The 20,293-nt window shown below is 42.9% G+C and overlaps 1 protein-coding gene across 10 annotated transcripts in view; it reads right to left on the reverse strand.

Annotated features, from left to right (window-relative positions):
* Nucleotides 1-20,293, reverse strand: part of Syne2 (spectrin repeat containing nuclear envelope protein 2) — a 309,215-nt gene that overhangs the window by 70,203 nt on the left and 218,719 nt on the right. For all 10 annotated transcript variants that reach the window (XM_076921989.1, XM_076921988.1, XM_076921985.1 and 7 more), the window contains 11 exons: nucleotides 19,777-19,878; nucleotides 18,231-18,350; nucleotides 17,932-18,129; nucleotides 15,834-16,007; nucleotides 14,010-14,141; nucleotides 8,604-8,800; nucleotides 7,384-7,516; nucleotides 5,909-6,091; nucleotides 5,300-5,449; nucleotides 3,587-3,763; nucleotides 669-824 (listed from right to left, as the gene is read on the reverse strand). In XM_076921989.1, the coding sequence (XP_076778104.1) occupies nucleotides 669-824; nucleotides 3,587-3,763; nucleotides 5,300-5,449; nucleotides 5,909-6,091; nucleotides 7,384-7,516; nucleotides 8,604-8,800; nucleotides 14,010-14,141; nucleotides 15,834-16,007; nucleotides 17,932-18,129; nucleotides 18,231-18,350; nucleotides 19,777-19,878 (1,722 nt within the window). The remainder of the gene's footprint in view (nucleotides 1-668; nucleotides 825-3,586; nucleotides 3,764-5,299; nucleotides 5,450-5,908; nucleotides 6,092-7,383; nucleotides 7,517-8,603; nucleotides 8,801-14,009; nucleotides 14,142-15,833; nucleotides 16,008-17,931; nucleotides 18,130-18,230; nucleotides 18,351-19,776; nucleotides 19,879-20,293) is intronic.

Consider the following 20,293-nt stretch of genomic DNA (forward strand, 5'->3'; position numbering starts at 1 on the left):
GTGTGATGCTTTCATACAGAAACATACGTGTGCCCTCTGTAGCCATGGCGACAGGTGATGTACAACTGGGGCATGACCAGCTCTGGCCCTGCTTATCATTACGGGTGCACACACTGGCGAGAGTTTCAAGGACTGGGTGACCTGGGCAGTCAATAACACCCTTACACCCAAGTGTGACTTAGACCAGCTCCAAGGGACAAGTGGTCCTTCTAGAACACTGTACACAACAGGTGGCAGAAAATTATCTCCTTCAGGCAAAGTGCAGGATGCAACACTAAGAACAATGGAAACATCTGAGTAACATCACCATGCTGTGCAAAATAATAATTAAAAAAAATACAGTAGGGAAAGCTTGAAAGCAGAAGTTCCTGAAAATATTTCTGCTCCTTAGAAATAATTTTTAAACCACAAAAGAGCCTTCTGTCTATGATCGCTTTACAATTACTTAATACCCAGGATATTTGGTTAGTTTATATGAGAAAGTACAGTCAAACGCCACACGCATACTGACAATCCCATATGCCCTGGGTGTGTAGCAGGCAACTCCATTCTAGGTTTGTGTAAGTACAGTCTGATAACTGTGAACCTCTCAGACTCATCCTTGTTACATCGAACGCTGGGTGTCACACACTATGTCATGAGGTGGGCGGGATGCTGCCCTTTCTCACCTGGCAGTCCAGGAGCAGCTTCTCCATGGAGACGGCACTTTCCGGTTTCTGTAGCATCTTCAGCCTTTCTTCCTGTGCCTCCAACCAGCTGTTCAAATTCTGTATTTTGTTTTCATTCTCAGTGATACTTTCCAAAAGTTGTTCCAAATGTTGTATCTACACGTGATGGATTAAAAAAAAAAAAAAAATATATATATATATATATATATATATATATATATATATATATATCAAAGAAAAATTTCTTATTTTCATTTCTCTTCTTAAAAATGTGTGACAGTTTGATCGAGAATATCCCCCTATGGGAAAGAGCATTTGAATGCTTGGTCCCCAGTTAGTGGTGCTGTTTTGGGAGATTTGGAAGGGATGGCCTTGCTGGAGGAAGTCTGTACTGGGAACGGGCTTTGAGAATAGATGGTTTGATTCTACACCTACTCTGCGGTCTCTGCTTTTAGCTGTTAAAGATGTGACAATCTTCCAGCTTCCTGCTCAGACCACCATGCCTTCCTTCCTGCCACGCCAGACTCTTAGCTCTCTGGGACAACAATAAACCCTTCCTTCTGTTCGCTGCTTTGGACATTGTATTTTGTATCATGCAACAGAAAAGTAATTCATGTAGAATGTAAATAGCGTTATGTGGTTTTTGTTTTTTTACATTTATCTATTTATCCTTGCTATGGTATCTGTATCCTTCTGAAATTAAAAGATAACTTGGCTTCTTCTAAAGTTTAATATTTAACATAACAAAATTCACCGGTCATTTTGGAATAAAGATTTGTAAGTCAAGAAATAAGCTTTAAACTTTTCTCTATCAAAACCAAAAAAAAAAAAAGTAAAAAGTAAAACATAATCTGTTGAGATGGTGGCTCGGCCTTGCATACCAAATACAATTAATTATGCTCCTAAATTTCAATATTTTTCATTGTATCCTTCATTACCACTGATGTAGATAAAGAGATTTTTTCTTTTAATTATTAATAAATTAACACCCAAAGTGCTGCCCCCCATGCCCCCTCACTGAGACCCTCCCCCCTCCTTCTCCTCTTCTGACTCTTTTAGAGTTGCCTAGCCATTTCTTTAATTTTTTTTTTTTTTGTGTGTGTGTGTCTGTGTATGTGTGTGGATAGCTTGGTGTTGGTGGCACATGCCTTTAATCCCAGCACTTGGGAGGCAGAGGCAGGCGGATTTCTGAGTTTGAGGCCAGCCCGGTGTACAGAGTGAGTTCCAAGACAGCCAGGGCTACACAGAGAAATTGTGTCTTAAAAAGCCAAATCTGTATGTACATGATTTATTGATTTATTTTATGTCTATGGATGTTTAGCCTGCATGTATATATGTACCATGTCATGCCTGGCTGGTGCCTGTGGAGGTCAGAATCAGGCACCATATTCCCCTGAAATTGGAGTCATAGACAGTTGTAAGCCACGATGCGGGTGCTGGGAAGCAAACCTGGTTCCTTTGTAAGAGCAGCCAGTGTTTTTAATGACTAAGCCATCTCTCCACCTCTGCTTAGCAATTTAAGACACTGATATGCCAACAATATCTCAAATAATTCACCATTTAATAAGGCAAATCAATTTCTAATCCTGATTCTTATTTGTATATAAATTTACTAGGTAGTGACCGTATATACAAAGTTTTAGTCTTCTTTGTCAGTCTGCATGTTCACTGTGTTGAGACATGTTGATAATGTTTGCCCAGCCAGGTGTGTCCTTAATCTCTGTATTCAGTAGAGGCTGGTGGGTCTCTGTGAGCTTAAGGCCAACCTGGTCTACTTAGCAAGTCCCTGTGTCAAACAAACAAACAAACAAACAAACAAACAAACAAACAGTCTTTTCTCAGATGGATATAGTATCACTTGATTAGTTGTTTTTCTAAAGTTGGAAGTTAAGGCACTGTACATTTTTGCAAGTGCAAGTAATATTGAGCACATTATATATAATTCTTTTTGGAAGGACCATCTAGCCATTTTTAGACAACCGTCTAAGAACTGGACTGTATGATAAGAGAGCCAAATGAAATTTTGGATTCTTTCAATGTTCTTGATATTTTCCAAAGAAATTTTAAGTCATTCCACCATAAGATGTGTATGAATGTGGTAGCTTTGGGTTTTATTTTGCTAAAACATTTCTAACTTACTAACTATATGCTCCATAGTGTTTGTTTGGATATCTGAGAATACAAATGAATATATTTCCATTTTATCTATTAAAACTAGAATTTCTAGCTTTGAGAAACATCCTGTTCAAGTTGTCCATTCATTCATGTACTTGAAAAATTAAATATGACTCTCTAGTAAATGAATACCTTTGTGTGCATTTTTTAAATACAGAAAAGGAATGAGATGTTTGTTACTATCAATATTAAACACTTTTTATCACAAATATATTTTCTTTATGTTTCAAGACCTATGCAGTGGAAACCTTCCACTTTCTTTTGTTCAGTTCCATCTTCTCAAAGTGAAATTGCTTTGTCCTTTTGAATGTGTTTCCACAGGAAATGCCAAAGCCTCTGACCTTCTGGTAGCCTGATATATTCCTTTTCACTGGCCTAACTCAATTTCCCAAAGAAATTCCAACAGAAATGTAAGTATTACTTTCATTATCTGTTGTGTGAACCCATAGAAAATGCTAAGACATAAGATTTTCCAAAGGAGCTGTAATTGGGATGATTAGCGGGTTTAAGACTGTGAACCAGCTTTTAGGAATAGCTTTTAAGAGCTTTCAGCAAGGGGCATATTGCAAGGACAAAACTATGCATCTAAAGTGTAAGACTATGCATCCAAATGCAAAAGCATGCATCCAGGTGCAACTCTGCATCCAGGTGCAACCCTGCATCCAGATGCAACCCTGCATCCAGGTACAACACCATGCATCCAGGTGCAAAACTATGCACCCAAGTACGACTACGGAACACACCTTTCTATTCAGGGTTCCATGCACTCGCTGCCACTGGCGATTCATCTCCCCCAGGTGCTCTGCAAACTCCGTCCTTTCATAGCGCTTGCTCTCTACGTCACAGGTGCTTAGCTGAAGCAGTGACTGGTTAACAAAGTCAACTACCCACTGCTTGTAGTCCATTTCCATTCTGAACCCCTAAAACACACAAACAAGTGAAAATTTAAACACCAGCGTCAGGATGGAAGCCCATCATCTGAGCTGGATTTTCCTTATGGCCGAACTCTAGAGGCAGCCAAGTGCCTGTCCATTAGTCCCGCTGTCAGGTGTACCTTCCATGGGACAGGGTGGTTGTTTCATCTGTAAGGAGACTCTTTGAGAGAATGACACATCCTTAGGGGAAGCATGACTCACTTCCCTGTGGGCTCACTGGAAACTCTGAGGAAATCACATGATGGTACCTGCTGTCTATGAAGGGCTAGCAGGACCCTGGTCTGACCAAGGGGGTCCTATGACATTGAGCCATGTGATAAAGAAAGCAGGAGATAAGGGTCCGTCACAAAACTTATGGCACCTTATGGCACCTGGCCAACTTAGGTAGCTCTTCTGTCCTGTGGAGACAGAGGCTTCTTAGGGCAATTTGGATGAATTTAGGTTCTCCCATGGTCATAAACCTATTAGGGGTAATGATGCTTCTATCAAGCCTGTCACAAACCTGTCACCTGTTGGGTTGTCACAGTGCTAATGGAGACATCCAGGAGGAACCAAGTGGAATGTGCTAGTAACCGTAGCTGAGGTAGACAAGATGCTACCAGGCACTCAAGTTAGGATCAGGCCAAAAATCAACCCAGGCATGGTGGCACACACTTTTAATCTCAGTACTTAGGAGACAGAAACAGACAGATCTTTATGAGTTTGAGGTCAGTCTGTTTTACATAAGCAAGTTCCAGGCCAGAGCTATATAGTGAGGCCTAGCCTTGCAAAGGAAAAAAAAAAAAAAATCAGAATCTTCTGCTGCAGTCATACTTGGTCATGAAGCCATTATCTTCTGCCTACAAGACTCTGGCGCTATCAGCCTGCTGCTCTCTGAAGGTCATGCCCAGGCTCCTCATTACCTGCCTACCACATAATATGTGTTTGTATTGTGTATATGCTAATGAAATCTACTCAAAATGCATAACTAGGGTAGACGAACATCAACTTTTTTCTTCCTCGAGGACATTTATTAATAACTACTGCAGGCCAACCCCGGGGCTATCTGGTTCCAGGTGAGAGTCCCAGTCAAGGAGGGGAGACAGGCAAGAACTAAGTGATGCTGATGATCCTAGGAACTAGACGGGGAGGCTCAGAGACAGCAAGTTTGGCATAACTGTCTAATCCGGCAGGGACACTTGGGGTGGAAGAGCCATGGACGACATGCTTGCTGACCCCTGAAAGGTGGCTCAGAGTGTGTGTAAAGCAGGCACGGCAGACAGACGGTGTGGCATGCACACTGCCTGTGGGTTCAGTGTTGATGTGGCGAGTAAAAAGATGTCAGGGAGGCTCAGCCCAGCCCGAGTCCATTAAAGGCTTGGGCTGCCCACTCCAGACTAATTGCCACCTCTTCCCCTTTCTATGTTCTTCTAGTTCATTTCTCTTGATTGTATCACATATGTCTCTTGGTTTAGCCTTTCCCCTCTAAGTGATTTGCTTCTGTGTTCAGTGAAAAGACTTTGGCCCCTTCTGTATAATTACCTTGAGCTTCTGCAGAAGATGTTTCACCTCAGATACAGAACTCTGCAGAGAGAGCTCAGCAACCTCACCCACTGCCTGAGGCTCCACGGTGTTCATCCAGTTGATCATCTCAGAGATTGCTTCCCGGGACGGCAATTTCTCCATCTGAAGCTGCAAGGACAGGATGATTTCCACTTAATTATCGGCAGTTAACCAAATGAATCAGGGCATCACTGAGGATGCTGCCTGCCTTGATAAAAGGTCTTGCTACACGATTAGGCAGGTCAGCCACAAAAACAAGCCCGGTATTAAAGCTTCAAATAAGTGACCTCCAAACAATGATAAAGACCTTCATATAAGCAAACTCAGTGTCACAGAGACAACCAAGAAATAAAGTAATTAAGCTTGATTTCTCTCTTAAGAAAGATCTCACTGGAGGAGAGTCTTGTAATTAAGACCTATATTCAGTGGTGTGTGTGGGGGTGTGTGTGTTTGTGTGTGTGTGCGCACATACACATTGGGGGCTGCCTAGGAAGTGTCAAAGAAAACTATTGAGTTAGAAAGATAATTTTAAGTGTTGTGAACTCACAAGTATATGTTAACTTAAATGCTGAGTCTTTAAACACTTACCTGGTGAAGTTTCTCTTGAATGTCTGGAAGCTGAGTTATGAGCACTGTCCACTTCTGTTCAAATTGTGCTAAAGAGGCTCTCAGTGTGGCCGTGTCTGCCTCTTTCAGGTGGAGAAGTCGGTTCCCAGTACTCATGACTGCGGACTTCAGGGAAGACTTCTCATCAACTTCCTTGGAAAATTTCTAGAGGAAATAGTTCCTGAGATTAGACACTTTCAAAACGTAAGGAAAAGTCAGAATTACTGTCTAGACTACAAAACTAAAGATAGTGAATATATCTACACATCCCCCATACACATACATACACACACACACACACACACACACACACACTGCCTATAGAACATCAGACTCCACCCCAGGCATTACATATATCCTGGAGAACAAAGCACAGGGGATCCCTAGTTCCTTTTAACCTAGAGGATTCATATTTTTAAAAATATACAAGTCTGGCCTGGAGAGACGTCTCAGTGATTTAAAAAGGACTTAGTACTTTTACAGAGGACCAAGGTTTAGTTCCCAGCACACACATCGTAGCTAGCAACCATTTGTAATGGTTACTATATTACAATGGAATGATGGCTAGTAACCATTCTAGCTCCAGGGGATTTGATGTCTTCTTCTGACTTCCAAGGTACCAGGCACACATATGGTACACGTACATATATGCAGGGAAAACCTTCATACAGATAAAATAAAGGCAGAGACGCCATATTCAATGCTCAAATTTTCAAGAAACTAGAATCCAATACAGTCTATATTAAATGACTTACTTGGAAAATTTTTTCAAATAAAATATTTGAAGTCTTTCCTATGTATAGGTTTGAAGTGCCTATATTTTAATATCAAACTGAGTAACCATAGCTATAAAACAGAAGAGAGTAAAGACCAAGGGAAAATATTTCATTAGTACCTAGCAAAATTAATATGGATTCTATGTATCACTCTCTGGGCTAGGTGTTGGACCCCAGTGCCTACACACTTGTTAGGCAAGTACTCCATCACTGAACTACACCTCTGACCAATAAGCTCATTTTGTTATGAAAGAAGAGCTTCCACCCTGCAATCAAAATAATAAAACTAAAAGATGAGCAGAGAATTCTCACAAGAACTTAAAATCACACATCTGTTAACCCCATGAAATAATATTCCTATAAAGCATGAGGTTTGGCTGGTTATTTTTTACTATTAACAAATTATGCCCATATCTGAGCAAGCTATATATATATATATATATATATATATATATATATATATATATATATTGCAGAGTTCGTCAACAGTATAAGCAAATAGCTTTAAGGACACATCTGCTACTTGCCCACGCATTACCTGTTGCCCACAAATGGAAGCAGAGACCATCACAGATTCTTTTATTATATATATATATATATATATATATATATATATATATTTTTTTTTTTTTTTTTTTTTTTTTTTTTTTTTTTTTTGGACCAGCAGTGTGAACAACTTACAAAAAATCTGTCTATGTTGCTTCTGATCGTATTCAGGTCCTGGGACACATTGAGGGATTGTTCTTTCCAGTAATTCAGCGTTTGCTGAGAAGACTCCAGCCACCGGGTTAGCTCATCTGAATCTCTGCTGTAACTGATGGGAGGAAAGCGGCAGTGGAAATCAGTGACTCACCCCGAGGACCACACACACCAGTGTGCGTTGCTCTTATTATAGTGTTTATAAAATAAATGGCGCTCAACAGCACACCGTCACTGGCTGAATACTATTGTATTATGTTACGTGATGGAAACAGCAATCAGGGTTATTGTTCAGAAATTCACGGCATTTGTAAGTATTCTATCATGTCTTATACCATGCCCTGAGCCCAGTGGCTTTACCATTTTCTAGAACTCTCTCCATTAGGGATAATCAAGGAGGAAGAGGCATTTTAAAAGTACAGAGCATTCTTATTACAGCTATACCAAAGTCTATCCGTCAACCATGGCAGAGATCACCTAGGTCGTCAATGTTCTCCAGTATTGTGCTTACAGTGAAAATAGAGCTAGCATTTGTACATGGGGTCAGCAGCACACTGCCTGCCACTGGCTGCATGTGATGGAAATAGCCAGCACAACACCCTCTTTCTTGCAGCCTTTCTACTTGTTTAACTCAAACAGTCTCTGAGAGGCAGGGACAAAACTGAGGCTTAAACATTCTGTTTTCGCCATTGTCCTTGATGGTTTAAGATGTTTCACGTGAACACAACACATCCTCCGATGAGTCAAAAGACTTTCTCAAACCACCCTACTCTGTGTAGCCCTGGCTGTCCTGGAGCACACTCTGTAGACCAGGCTGCCCTTGAACTCAGAAATCCACCTGCCTCTACCTCCTAAAATAAACACTGGGATTAAGGGCGTGCACCACCACCACCACCACCCAGCCTTTTAAAACTTTTTAAATATTTGGAAGAAGGTGAGAGATAGTGACATCCCAGCATGAAGTATCCCAGGAGGTGCATCTATCCAATTCCTTATGCTTGTAGAAATGTGCAAAGGCCCCAGGAGACTGCTGGCATATGCTCCCTCCCGAGTCTAGTGAGCCAGGATCAGAGGTTAGCGTGATCAGAGAGAACTCAGCGCAACGTGGGGGACCACGCACACCCCTAGGCTGACTGCAGACTCTCCCTGGGGTCTTTCTCTACAGAAGACTCTGGCGTGGATCAGTTTCTAAGGCAGTGTACCTGAGGAGATGCTTAAGAAGCGTTTGCAGTCGGTGGAGCTCCTGATCAATTCTCTTGTTGAGGGACAGCCACTGCTCTTCCAGCTTCGTAATCTGGCCCTCTGGCTCAGTACAGCTCACAGATGCTGCCAGCTGTTTGCCTTCATTCAAGGTTTGGCAAAGCCGAGCATGCTTTCCATCAAGGTTTCTTTTTATTTGCTAAAAAAAAGTCACAGAATGAATTATTTTAAGTAAAATGTGTTGATCTAGTCTCTCTCTTTTTGATTTCTTTTTAATAAGATAGGTTCTTATTATATAGTCCAAGCAGGCCTGAAGACTCACCATGTAGCTCAAACATGTAATTCTCCTGCCTCAGCCTTCCAAGTACTGAAATTACAGGCTGGCTTCAAACACCTGGGCTAAGGGATACTCTGGTTCAGCCTCCTCAACAGTGGGACCATTGGCATGGCTTACAATTCCTCATGTCAGGCAGCTTTGATTTGACATGCAGATAATTTTTTCTAATTTATTTAATAATAATAATAATAAATTATTATGTGCATGGATGTTTTGAGTGCATATATATCGGTGCTACACACACATGCCTGATGTCAGAAGAGAGCATTGGCTCCCCTGGAACTGGAGTTACAGCTGGTTGAGAGCTGCCATGTGGGCGCTGGAAATCGAACCCAGGTTGTCAGGGGAGCATCCAGTGCTCCTAACCACTGAGCCGTCTTTCTAGTCGACAGAAAAATTATTTTGAATATCGGGAAATTTATTCCTATTGCCTCTGGGAACACCAGGAGATGTCCTAATTAAGGGTCTATGTTCTCATGTGCACGGCCCCCTTTACAAGGGCCCGCGCCTTGCAGTCCCGCCCACCTCAGCTCCTCTCCCAGCTGCTGAGCCTCACAGACTGACACTAGATATGAGAGGGGTGAATTCGAAGATAATTATCTATTATCCACAAGACACAGAGACCCGGCAGAAGTCATTTGTAGACGCCTCTGGACATTAAGGAGTAAGAGGAAGAAAATAAATTAAATAAATTAAAACAGCACATTATTAGGCCAGCGTCACACACACATCAAATGAAATCCTTCAAAACTGCAAATACAGTGACCCCCTAATGAGAACTCTGCCTAAGAGCAATTATCTCTACAGCGCCGGCCGTTCAGCTAATGTTGCTTACCCGGTGGCTGTTTAATCTTTAAAAGTAAATTATTATCAAAATAGAACTTTTGCTATTTTTCAATTAAGCCTCCTTGAAAACGTACCAGCTTTTTTTTTTTTTTTTCCTTTTACTTCTAGGTCTCTTCTTCCCACTCCCACCCACAATTCCATCCCTTCCCTGGCTGAACCTACAGCTCAGATAAAATGTCCAAAACCAATTACAAAATAAGTTGTCATTTTCTCAGCCTCAGGGATTAGTTGCTTTGCCATTACAACACCTGGGAAGGAAGCATCTTTCTTGCTGCGTTTTTTTTACATGTATATGTATATATACTACATATATATACTACATACGTATCATAAGTTAATGTATACCACCTATTCCTTCAGAGACGGGAGATAAAGACTCATCTTTACAGGTTGACCTTGATCTTATGCTCTCCTGCTTCCACTTCCCAGTGCTAAGAACACGAGCATGCAGTCCCATGCCCAGTTGATGTGGTACTAGGACCAAACTCTGGGTCAGCTTCACGAATGGCAGCCAATGAACTGGACCAACCGAGCTACATCTCCCAGTCCTCTCTGAAGAGTTTTGATACTGTCATTCTAGAGAGAAAAGAGGCTACATGCTGGACAGTGGGGGCTTTTTAGTTCCAAGCAGCATCTGAAATGAATTCTTCCCAGCGTAGAGGCTGCACAGATAACGTCTGCATTCCACGGCCCAGACTCCTAACCAAGGACACCACCACACTGGCTGGACACACACACAAACCTCTGTGACTCCACGGGATTATGAATAGCCCAAAGAAGAATACAGTGAAATGGGCTTTGAGGGATATAGTATGAAGAATTCGTTCAGAAGTCTTAGAACAATTGTTTCTTTGACAAAAGCTTTCAACAATGGGGAGGAAACTCATTTGTAGTGTACACATGGGGACCTGAGTTTGGATCCCCAATATCCATGCAAAAGTCTGTGTGGGAGGGGCTGGACAGATGGCTCAGTGGTTGAAAACACCTGCTGCTCTTCCAGAAGACCCAGGTTCAATTCCCAGCACCTACATGGCAGCTCACAATTGTAACTCCAGTTCCAGAAGATCTGACACCCTCACACAGACATACACACAGCCAAATCACCAATGTATGCAAAATAAAAATGAATAAGTCTTAAGAAAAAAAAAAAAGATACAGTAGGTGTTGAGGATGCACCTGCAGCCCTAGCACTGGAGCAGTGGAGACCGGAAGACGCCTGGGCTCACGGGCCAGCCAGCCTCGCTGAAATGGTCAGAACTACAGGATCCAAATATAAGGGTTTGTCCGGCATGGTGGTATGCACTTTTTATTAAAAATGTATTTTATGTATATGAATTTTTGTCTGTCTGTCTCTCTATCTCTGTACCATGTACATAGCTGATGTCTACAGAGCCCAGAAGAGCACATCAGTTACTTGAGTTACAGATGGTTGTAAGCTGGAAATCTAACCTGGGTCCTCTGCAAGAGCAGCCAGGGCTTTTAAGTGCTGAACCATATCTTCAGCTCCAAGTAATGCACACCTTTAATCCCCAAATTCAGGATGCAGAGGCAGGTGGATCTCTGATTGTAAAGCCCAAGGAGTGGCACTGTTAAGAGCATGTGTGACCTTGTTGGAGTAGGTGTGTCACTGTGGGTATAGGCTTTAATACCCTAGTCCTAGCTACCTGGAAGTGAGTATTCTGCTAGCAGCCTTCAGGTGAAAATGCAGAACTGTCAGCTCCTCCTGTACCATGCCTGCCTGAATAACGCCATGCTCCCACCTTGATGATAAGGGACTGACCCTCAGAACCTGTAAGCCAGCCCCAGTTAAATGTTGTCCTTTATAAGACTTGCATTGGTCATGGTGTCTGTTCATAGCAGTAAAACTCTAACTTAGACACTAGCCTGGTTTACATAGTGAGTTCCAGGTTAGCCAGGACTACACAGTGACAGTCCATCTTTTTTTTTTTTTTTTTTTTTTTTTTTTTTTTGGTTTTTCGAGACAGGGTTTCTCTGTGTAGCCCTGGCTGTCCTGGAACTCACTCGGTAGACCAGGCTAGCCTCGAACTCAGAAATCCGCCTGCCTCTGCCTCCCAAGTGCTGGGATTAAAGGCGTGCACCACCACCGCCCGGCGAGAGTCCATCTTAAAACAAGGTATAGGATACAACAGAAGGAGGTGACATTCTACTCTGGTACACACACATGTGTTCACACATGCATGTATCACACACACACACAAATTAAAGGTTTCTTTTTTTTGTTGTTTTTGTTTTTTTTTTTTTTCGAGACAGGGTTTCTCTGTGTAGCCCTGGCTGTCCTAGAACTCACTCTGTAGACCAGGCTGGCCTTGAACTCAGAAATCTGCCTGCCTCTGCCTCCCAAGTGCTGGGATTAAAGGCGTGTACCACCACCACCCGGCAAATTAAAGGTTTCAACATTACTAGAATTATACTCTTTCAAGTGACATTGACTAGTGTTTGTTTCCTTTTTCGTTGCTTGCTTTTTGAGACAAACACTCATGCTTTAGCCCAAACTGAGATCAAGTTTACAGAGATCCTCCTGCTTTTGCCTCCTAAGTGCTGGGTTTGTAGACAAGATAGGTAGTTTCTTGATATACTGTGGCTTACTTTTCAATGTATTCATCTAGGTGTTTGGATGGCACATCCTGTAACTTTTATGTCCCACCTCACCCCAAAGATTCAGAATGCAGATCTATTTAATTGTGGGTCTATAGCAAGTAGAAATACAGTGTTCAACCCCAAGAAAATGTCATTCTCTTAACCCCCTTCCCCTTTTTGTTTTGATATCTCACTGGGCATCCAAGGCGGTCTTCAAAGTCACAATTCTGTGTCAACTTCTGGAATGCTGGGATTACAGGGGTGTGTGTCAACAAACCCAGCCTGAAGACTTTCTATAATTCTGGAGGCAGGTAACAGATCTTATGCGTCTCATAGGCTATGTTCAGTCAGAATCACACTGTAAGTATATGTTTTCTATTTTTATCTTATTTCTATACTAACAGAGAATAACACAGGAGGACTGTGAAAGATGGGGGGTAGAGAGGAGGTCTGGGAAGTGCTGCACAGTGAACTCACACCACTGTGAACTCACATTACTGTGATCACCTGAACCTGCACAAGAGCGAGCCAGTTAAAGATTACAGCTTAGGATCTGATGATTTTTTGAATCTCCTCAGTTTCTGTTGTATGTCTCCCTTTTCATTTCTGATTTTGTTAATTTGGATACTGTCTCTGTGCCCTCTGGTTAGCTTGGCTAAGGGTTTATCTATCTTGTTGATTTTATCAAAGAACCAGCTCCTAGTTTTGTTAACTACCAACCAAGGAGTGTACAGGGAGGGATCCATGGCTCCAGCTACATATCAGCAGAGGATGGCCTCATCTGACATCAGTGGGAGGGGAGGCCCTTGGTCCCGTGGAGGCTTGATGCCCCAGCATAGGAGGATGCTATAGGAGGTGGGAGTGGGTGAGTGGGTGAAGGAGCACCCTTATAGAGGCAAAGAGGAGGGGGGAGGGGAGATAGGATGGGATAGGGGGTTGTGGAGGGGTAACTGGGAAAGGGGATATCATTTGAAATATAAACAAAAAAAATGATTAATTAAAAAAAAATTCAATAACTTGGGACTGGAGAGACAGCTCCATGGTTAAGAGTGGGCACTGCTTTTAAACAGGATCAGAGCTCAGTTCCCGACACCCATTTCAGAGAGATTACAACTGCCTGTAAATTCAGACCCAGGGGATATGACACCATCTTTTGGACCCCACAGGCACTGCACATTCACATGCATAAACACACACATACACAAATATACACCTAATTAAAAACAAAATCTAAAATGTTTTTTCAGCATGGAGAAGGGAGGGCTCCCAGGTCCTGCCCCTGACCATGGTGCTATTAGCAGTTAGTGGCTCTGGGGGAGGGAAGAGTTGCTTCTTTGAGTGCTCTCCACCAGAAGGATGACCCCATATCCATGTAGACTAATCAGTCTCAGTGGTTTATATAAAAAATAAATCAGAACTGTTGGAAAGGGATACACTAGGGTAGTTGGAAGAAGGGCCTCCACACCCTCCTGAGTACATCTGTCAGGGAGCTGCATGATAAATAACCCTGGGTTTCAATGAAATCATTTAGCTTCAGACCCCAGCGGCCTACCCAGCACAGCTCACCAAGCACTGTGAACCAGGCTTGTCATGGACCAGGCTTGTCATAAACCGAGAAGCACAGTACCTGGTAAAATGAGATCCTTTCCAGCAATCTCTCCTCCGTCTCTTCCACCAAACTCACAGAGGGCAGCGAAGAGACAAGCACTTCCAGGTCCTTCTCAAGAGACGCATAGTTCTCATCAAATTCCTCCCATTTCTAGAGAATAAACAGAGGGAACAAGTTCCATGTAATGACAATCATAAAGCCAAAGACAAACACTGAGATCAGAACAAACTGAAACTCGGATGCCAAGTGGACTCCAGGTGCACTATCAGGAAGAACTCAGTCTCCAGTGGGAAACGATCCCTTTGCTTTTGAAAGGTGCTGTGTGTGTGTGTGTGTGTGTGTGTGTGTTTTAATCCCACTGGTATTAGAATGTGTTCATTTGCTTGCAGTGCTGGGGACCCAGGGTCACACATGTGGGTAAGGGTTGTACTATCCTGACGTATGCCTCCTGTCTGGCACCAGTGTTTTATGCTGGCACTGTAAAACCAGGTAATGGGATCAAGAGAAAAAAGCCGATGAGCTGAGGTGTTATTGTGAGCACCCCGGTAAAGATCTAACAATGTAAGAGTCTTGTTCTTACTGGGAAAGGCAAGGTGCTAATTTTGAAAATCTTTTTTTTTTTTTTTAACAGAAACCTCCTTCAGGTTATGCTTGTCTCTCTGATGGAACCCTAAAATTTAGTGGACACAGTTCTACTGAGCTACCTGAAGCCTACCTGGCAGGCTACCTGAGCTCATGGTCGAGGGTAGTAGGGGAGGATGCACTTATGCCCTTCCCTCACGAAGAGTCCTTACCCTTCATGTTGCCTTGTTCTACTTGTGGTGTTCAGAATATATTGTCCTATCTCCTCATACTGTTATGGTAGCCCACTGGCTAGAGTTCCTAAACACTGAAGAACTGAGTTATTGACATTAAAAACTGTCTTTTAGAAAAATAACCTTAGTAATTTTCCTTTCAAATAACAGTCACTTGACTTACAGAACACTCACTGGCTCCATAAAACCTTTTAAAATCACCATTACTATAAAACCAATTTGTGGTGGTTTGAATATGTTTGGCCCAGGGAGTGGCACTATGTGGAGATATGACCTTCTCGGAGGAAGTGTGTCACTGTGGGCACCGGCTTTAAGACTCTCGTCCTAGTTGCCTGGAAGCCAGTCTTCTGTTTGCCTTCGAAACAAGATATTGAACTGTCTTCTCCTGCACCAACTGGAGACTGCCATGTTCTCGCCTTGATGATAATGGACTGAACCTCTGAACCTCTGTAAGCCAGCCCCAATTAAATGTTGTCATTTATAAGAGTTGCCTTGGTCATGGTGTCTGTTCACCGCAGTAAAACCGGAACTAAGACACGATTTGACAATGTAACTAGAAAATAAATATTGTCATCGAGAAATAACACTGTATTCCTAATATAAAGCTGAATATCTCCTTTTGAAGCTGTCCTTTATGGGCTAACATCTGTTGTAAATGGTTTAGGCAGTGAAGGGGAAAGCTTTCAAGCTGAAGAGGATTGTTCTTTGAACTGAGGCAAGATTGACACAGAAGCATTTTCTGACCGTGTTCTCAGTATCCCCAATGGCTCTTGAAGGAACCTAGACTGTGACCCATGAACTGCTTCATCAAACCATCTCATCGAGGCTCGCACATGCCTTCAATGCTACCCATCCACAGACAAACCTACACCGTTATGTAGCTACACAGCTGACCTTGCATGAAGTGGGGAGGAGTCCAGGCTAGAGCCGGGTCCACCTTCCTGAACTGTGATGCTCACACACATGCCGGACCCCTGTGGTGGGTGAAACGAGGCAGTCCAGGCAACAGATGGTACAATGTGTATACCTGTAACATGCTCTGAAGCTGTGCACCACGCAGGCAGGCCTCTTCCTCCAGGGCTCTCACTTCTGCCACTTGCTCTGCTCCAAATCCCTCTCCCTTTTGTAACGAGGGAGGAAACATTGTTGCCGAATAGGTTTGAATCAACAACATGTCAGCAACAAGCTTCTGGAAAAATCCCTGTGACATGGAAAAGGTTTCTAATATTTATTGTTGAATTAGGAAAATTATAAAAGCCAAATATTTTAACTCTTCACCCCAGTTCCTTTGACCAGCCTCCCTCTGGTACTAGTGGTGGGGGTGGGGGTTGGGTGTGTGTGTGTGTGAACCTAAGGCCTCAGGCATGCTAGGCAAGGGCTCTATGGCTGAGACATACCCCGAGTCTTTTTACTTGATATTTTCATGCAGGGTCTTGCTAAGTGGTTTAGGAAGGCCTTGGACTTGTGTTTCTCTTGACTTAGTTTCTCAAAGAAGATGGTGTTACAGACCTATGTTACCAAGCCTGACTTAATTTTGTTTTTTAATCCCTTATCTCAAGAATTCATATATAGCTGGGCAGTGGTGGCACACGCCTTTAATCCCAGCACTTGGGAGGCAGAGGCAGGTGCATTTCTGAGTTCGAGGCCAGCCTGGCCTACAGAGTGAGTTCCAGGACAGCCAGGAACAGCCAGAGAAGCCCTGTCTCAAAAAACCAAAGAGTTCATATATAGAATTATATGTATACATGTATATATGCATATATATGTACATAAACTCAAATGTATAAGCAAATGAAATGAGGATTAAAGTGGACCAACCCCTTAGTCTATGAGCAAACAGATGGAATTTTAAACAATTTATAAGGAAATATTATCCTTAAGTACTATTTCCACCAAATAATCTATTTTAAGCAGCAGCCATTAGTGTTAGTAAATGTCAGTTTCTGCTGTGATCTAATTTAATTATTTCAAGTTTTAGAATGTTAGGAGGTGGCTAATAAATCTGAAGATAGGCTGGCTTCAAATAATGTTCAGTATATGAACCCGAGCAACCCACAGTCGACAGACAGACGTTCTCAGCTCCCACTGAGACTCAACAAAATGGCCAAGTGAGAGGGATTTGCTGAGAGGCAGACTGGGCATCTTTAAGATTGGGAGGTCATACTTCCCATGGTGTCTGCATTTATCCAGCTGCTAATTCTAGTTGTTTAGAATGGCTCCTCCATTATGTGAATCCCTCCTTCCATCCCCAGAAATGGACAAATACGTAGAAGGTTTGTCAAAGCATCCGACAGGGTCCAGCACATGCAATGTCCAACCCATGATCTATAGGCCCCATGTGGCAGGGGATAGGTACAAATACAGTCCAACACAAAATTCTAAGCTTATTTAAAACATATGACTTTGTGTGTGTGGGGTGGGTGTAGGGTGTTGCTCTATTGCCTGGTTCTTGAGTACAAACTTGGCCAATGACAATGTCACCAATGACAATGTCAAAAGGTTGGACACGACTGTGAGGGTGTTTCCACTCTGCCCTGGACACTAGCACAGTGTTCATCTTCTAAATTTTCTTAGATTAAGGTCTATTTACCAAAGATCTAAGCTAAAACAGGGACTTTGCTGTGTGTGTGAAACAAGTTCTTAGAATGTGGTCCTGGCTGGCCTGGAATTTGCTAGTAGACCAGGCTGGCTCTGAACAGAGATCTTCTGTTCAGTGTTCAGCGCCATGCTAAGGCCGATGGAAAATGGGAATAGTAACTAAAGCATTAGTCTGTCAACCTTCCCTTTGTCTCCTGTTCTCAGGAACCCTTTTCCTAACCTCCCTAAGTCAGCTTCTCCCATTACACGCTCTCAGATGATGAATATACATTTAGTTATAGATTTGCTTAAAGACTTGTTGGTGAAATGACTGTCTTCTCAATCAACAGAGAGCTCCACAGAAGTAAGAAATAGAGTCTGTTTCTATCCATAACCCCATTCCTAGAAGTTCCCAGAATTTCTGCTCCACAGTAAGATTTTGAAAGAGTTTGTAATTAGGGGAATGTTACGTTCTTCATCACAGGGTCGCGGGGTAATTTCTCATCTTCGGGGACAACTGGAGGCAAGGGTCTTGAAGGGGCTCTTACCTTGTGATCTTGTAATTGAGCTTTTAAAGCAGCTTTACTCCTGGCATGTTGTAAAGGGTCAGTTGCAAGCTTTTCTTTTCCAATACTGACTAGCTCCGCCATGCCTTGAAGCAAGGCCTGCTGGCTCTTGGAGAGGAAGGGGATGCTGAGTTCCAAGTATCTGGTCCTCAGGATTCCCCACATGCTGTCAAGAACATCCTGAAATGGAGAGAACAGATCTCAGCCAGGGAAAAAAATCAGACAAAGAACACATCTAAATTCTTGGAGGAAGACCCAAGCCCTTCTGCCCACACACGCACCTCTAACTTGTAAACATCCTGGAGTAACACGTGAGGGAAATGGAGCCTCTCCCCTTCGCTTCTCAGTTTGGCGACTTGCCTCTCGGAGTTCTGCAGCTCTGCTGTATGCACATCTGCTTTCTAAGGGAGAAACCAGACAAGAGAGAAGAGCCCTCAATGAGTCGGGAAGCACACGGAGTGGTTAAAACAGAATCAAACAGGAGTCCGTGGGAGGACAGAAACAAACAAAGGTGACAACTTCAGCTCCTACCTCAGTCCCTGTCACCACAAATATGCAGTTCTTTGTTGGTTTTCCCGGAAGTGCCAGGGTTAAATTTGTTCCCAGCATATTCTAAGCCCATACTGAATGAGGCATATGTGTCTATCGGGTTATTCGTGGTCTCTTATCAGCTCCTCAGCACTTCTCACAACCATTACACCATTACCTTTCAAAAAATTAACTAGCTTGGGCCGGAGGTAGTAGTGCATGCCTTTAATCCCAAATAATATCAAAATAATAATAATGATGATGATGATGATGATGATGATGATAGCAGCAGCAGCATGGCATGGTGGCTAAGGCAAAAGAGTTTGCCAAATACAAGACCAGCCAGGTAGATACTTCCCAAAAATTGAAAATGAAAATCCAAAGAAAGAAATAACAGAAAAACATCCACCTGTCCATTTTCATGCCTCTGGAGATTAAACCCAGGTGTTCTGCCATGTGTTTACCCCAGCTCTCTCACTCCTTGGAACACAGCATCTCATCCTCAGGGTACATGCTGCTTTAATCATGGACAACTGTTTAATTAATTCAAAGGCCGTTGGGTCGGTCACAGCTTTTATAGCAGGCACTGCTGCAGGGTCCATCCTTACACAGCTCTGATAGATCGATCTCTGCATAACTATCCTTCCAGTCTGTCTATCTGGTCTCAGGAAGCCCAGGCTGGCTTTAAACTCTCTATTTAGTTGAGGATGACCTTGAACTTCTGACCCTCCTGCTCTCGCCTCCCCAGTTCTGGAATTATAGGTAATCATGTTTGGTTTATTCAGTACTGGGGACCAAACCCCAGGCTTCATGCATGATAGGCAAATATTCTACCAATCCAGCTACATCCTCCGCCTCTTATTTTGCCTCTTCAGAGAGAACACAAATCCAGATCTTAGAGCTGTAATGGAACGTGGTGGGGTTTGTGATAAATGAAGGGAGCCACTGCTGAGCAGAAGAGTACTAATGCCTAAAACCCTCACATCAGCCTACTGGTCCCTAGAAGCCGGACTAACCGAGCTTCAGCGGAGGAGGGAAGGGCCTCAAATACCAACACCTTTGACGACAGCAGACATATTTTACCTCTGCCCATTAGCAGGTGAAAATGAAGTCTGTTGCTTTAAGATACTGTGCTTCAGGAAGTATGTGAGCTGTGAGTTCAAAGGTCAACATTAATTGCTCTCATCCGAACAACCACTTATGTCACCCACACTTGCCAAGGGGTGTTTTAGACACACAGCTGGTACCCGAGACTCTCTGGTCTGAGGTCAGGCTCACCGGAACATTCTGATTGTTTACCTGAAGCTGTTTGGCAACACTCTGCCCACTGATTTCATTCACAGACTGTTGTAAAGCCGTCTTCCTCTTGACAAGTTGGTTGTATAATCGCTTTATTTCATTCTGTACATGAAAAAGGTACATGTAAGAAGCTGAGCAGTCTCACTTAGACTTCCCTCCCTTTTAATACGTCATTGGAAATTTTAAGCACACATAGACAGAGATAGTCTATCTTTGCGCTCAGTCATCACTAACTGACAGCTGACGCTCCCACCCCACCCCACCCCTGGATCTCAGCTACACCAAGCCCCCTTCCCGTTGGATTATTTTGAAGCAGGCACCAGACATCCAGACATCTCGCTAGCCCTTCTGGTACTCTCTATTAAAGGATACACACCCTTTCTTGCTAGAAATACTACAACCTAATTCCTTCATATGATCAGTTGTCCAGACAAGGCGCACACTTCTAAAACTGCTTACAATTTTTCTTGTTCATATTTCATTTGGGATATCACTGAGGGCTTCATGTCACAACAGA

Source organism: Arvicanthis niloticus, chromosome 23 (genome assembly GCF_011762505.2).
Source record: "Arvicanthis niloticus isolate mArvNil1 chromosome 23, mArvNil1.pat.X, whole genome shotgun sequence".
Lineage (NCBI taxonomy): Eukaryota > Metazoa > Chordata > Mammalia > Rodentia > Muridae > Arvicanthis > Arvicanthis niloticus.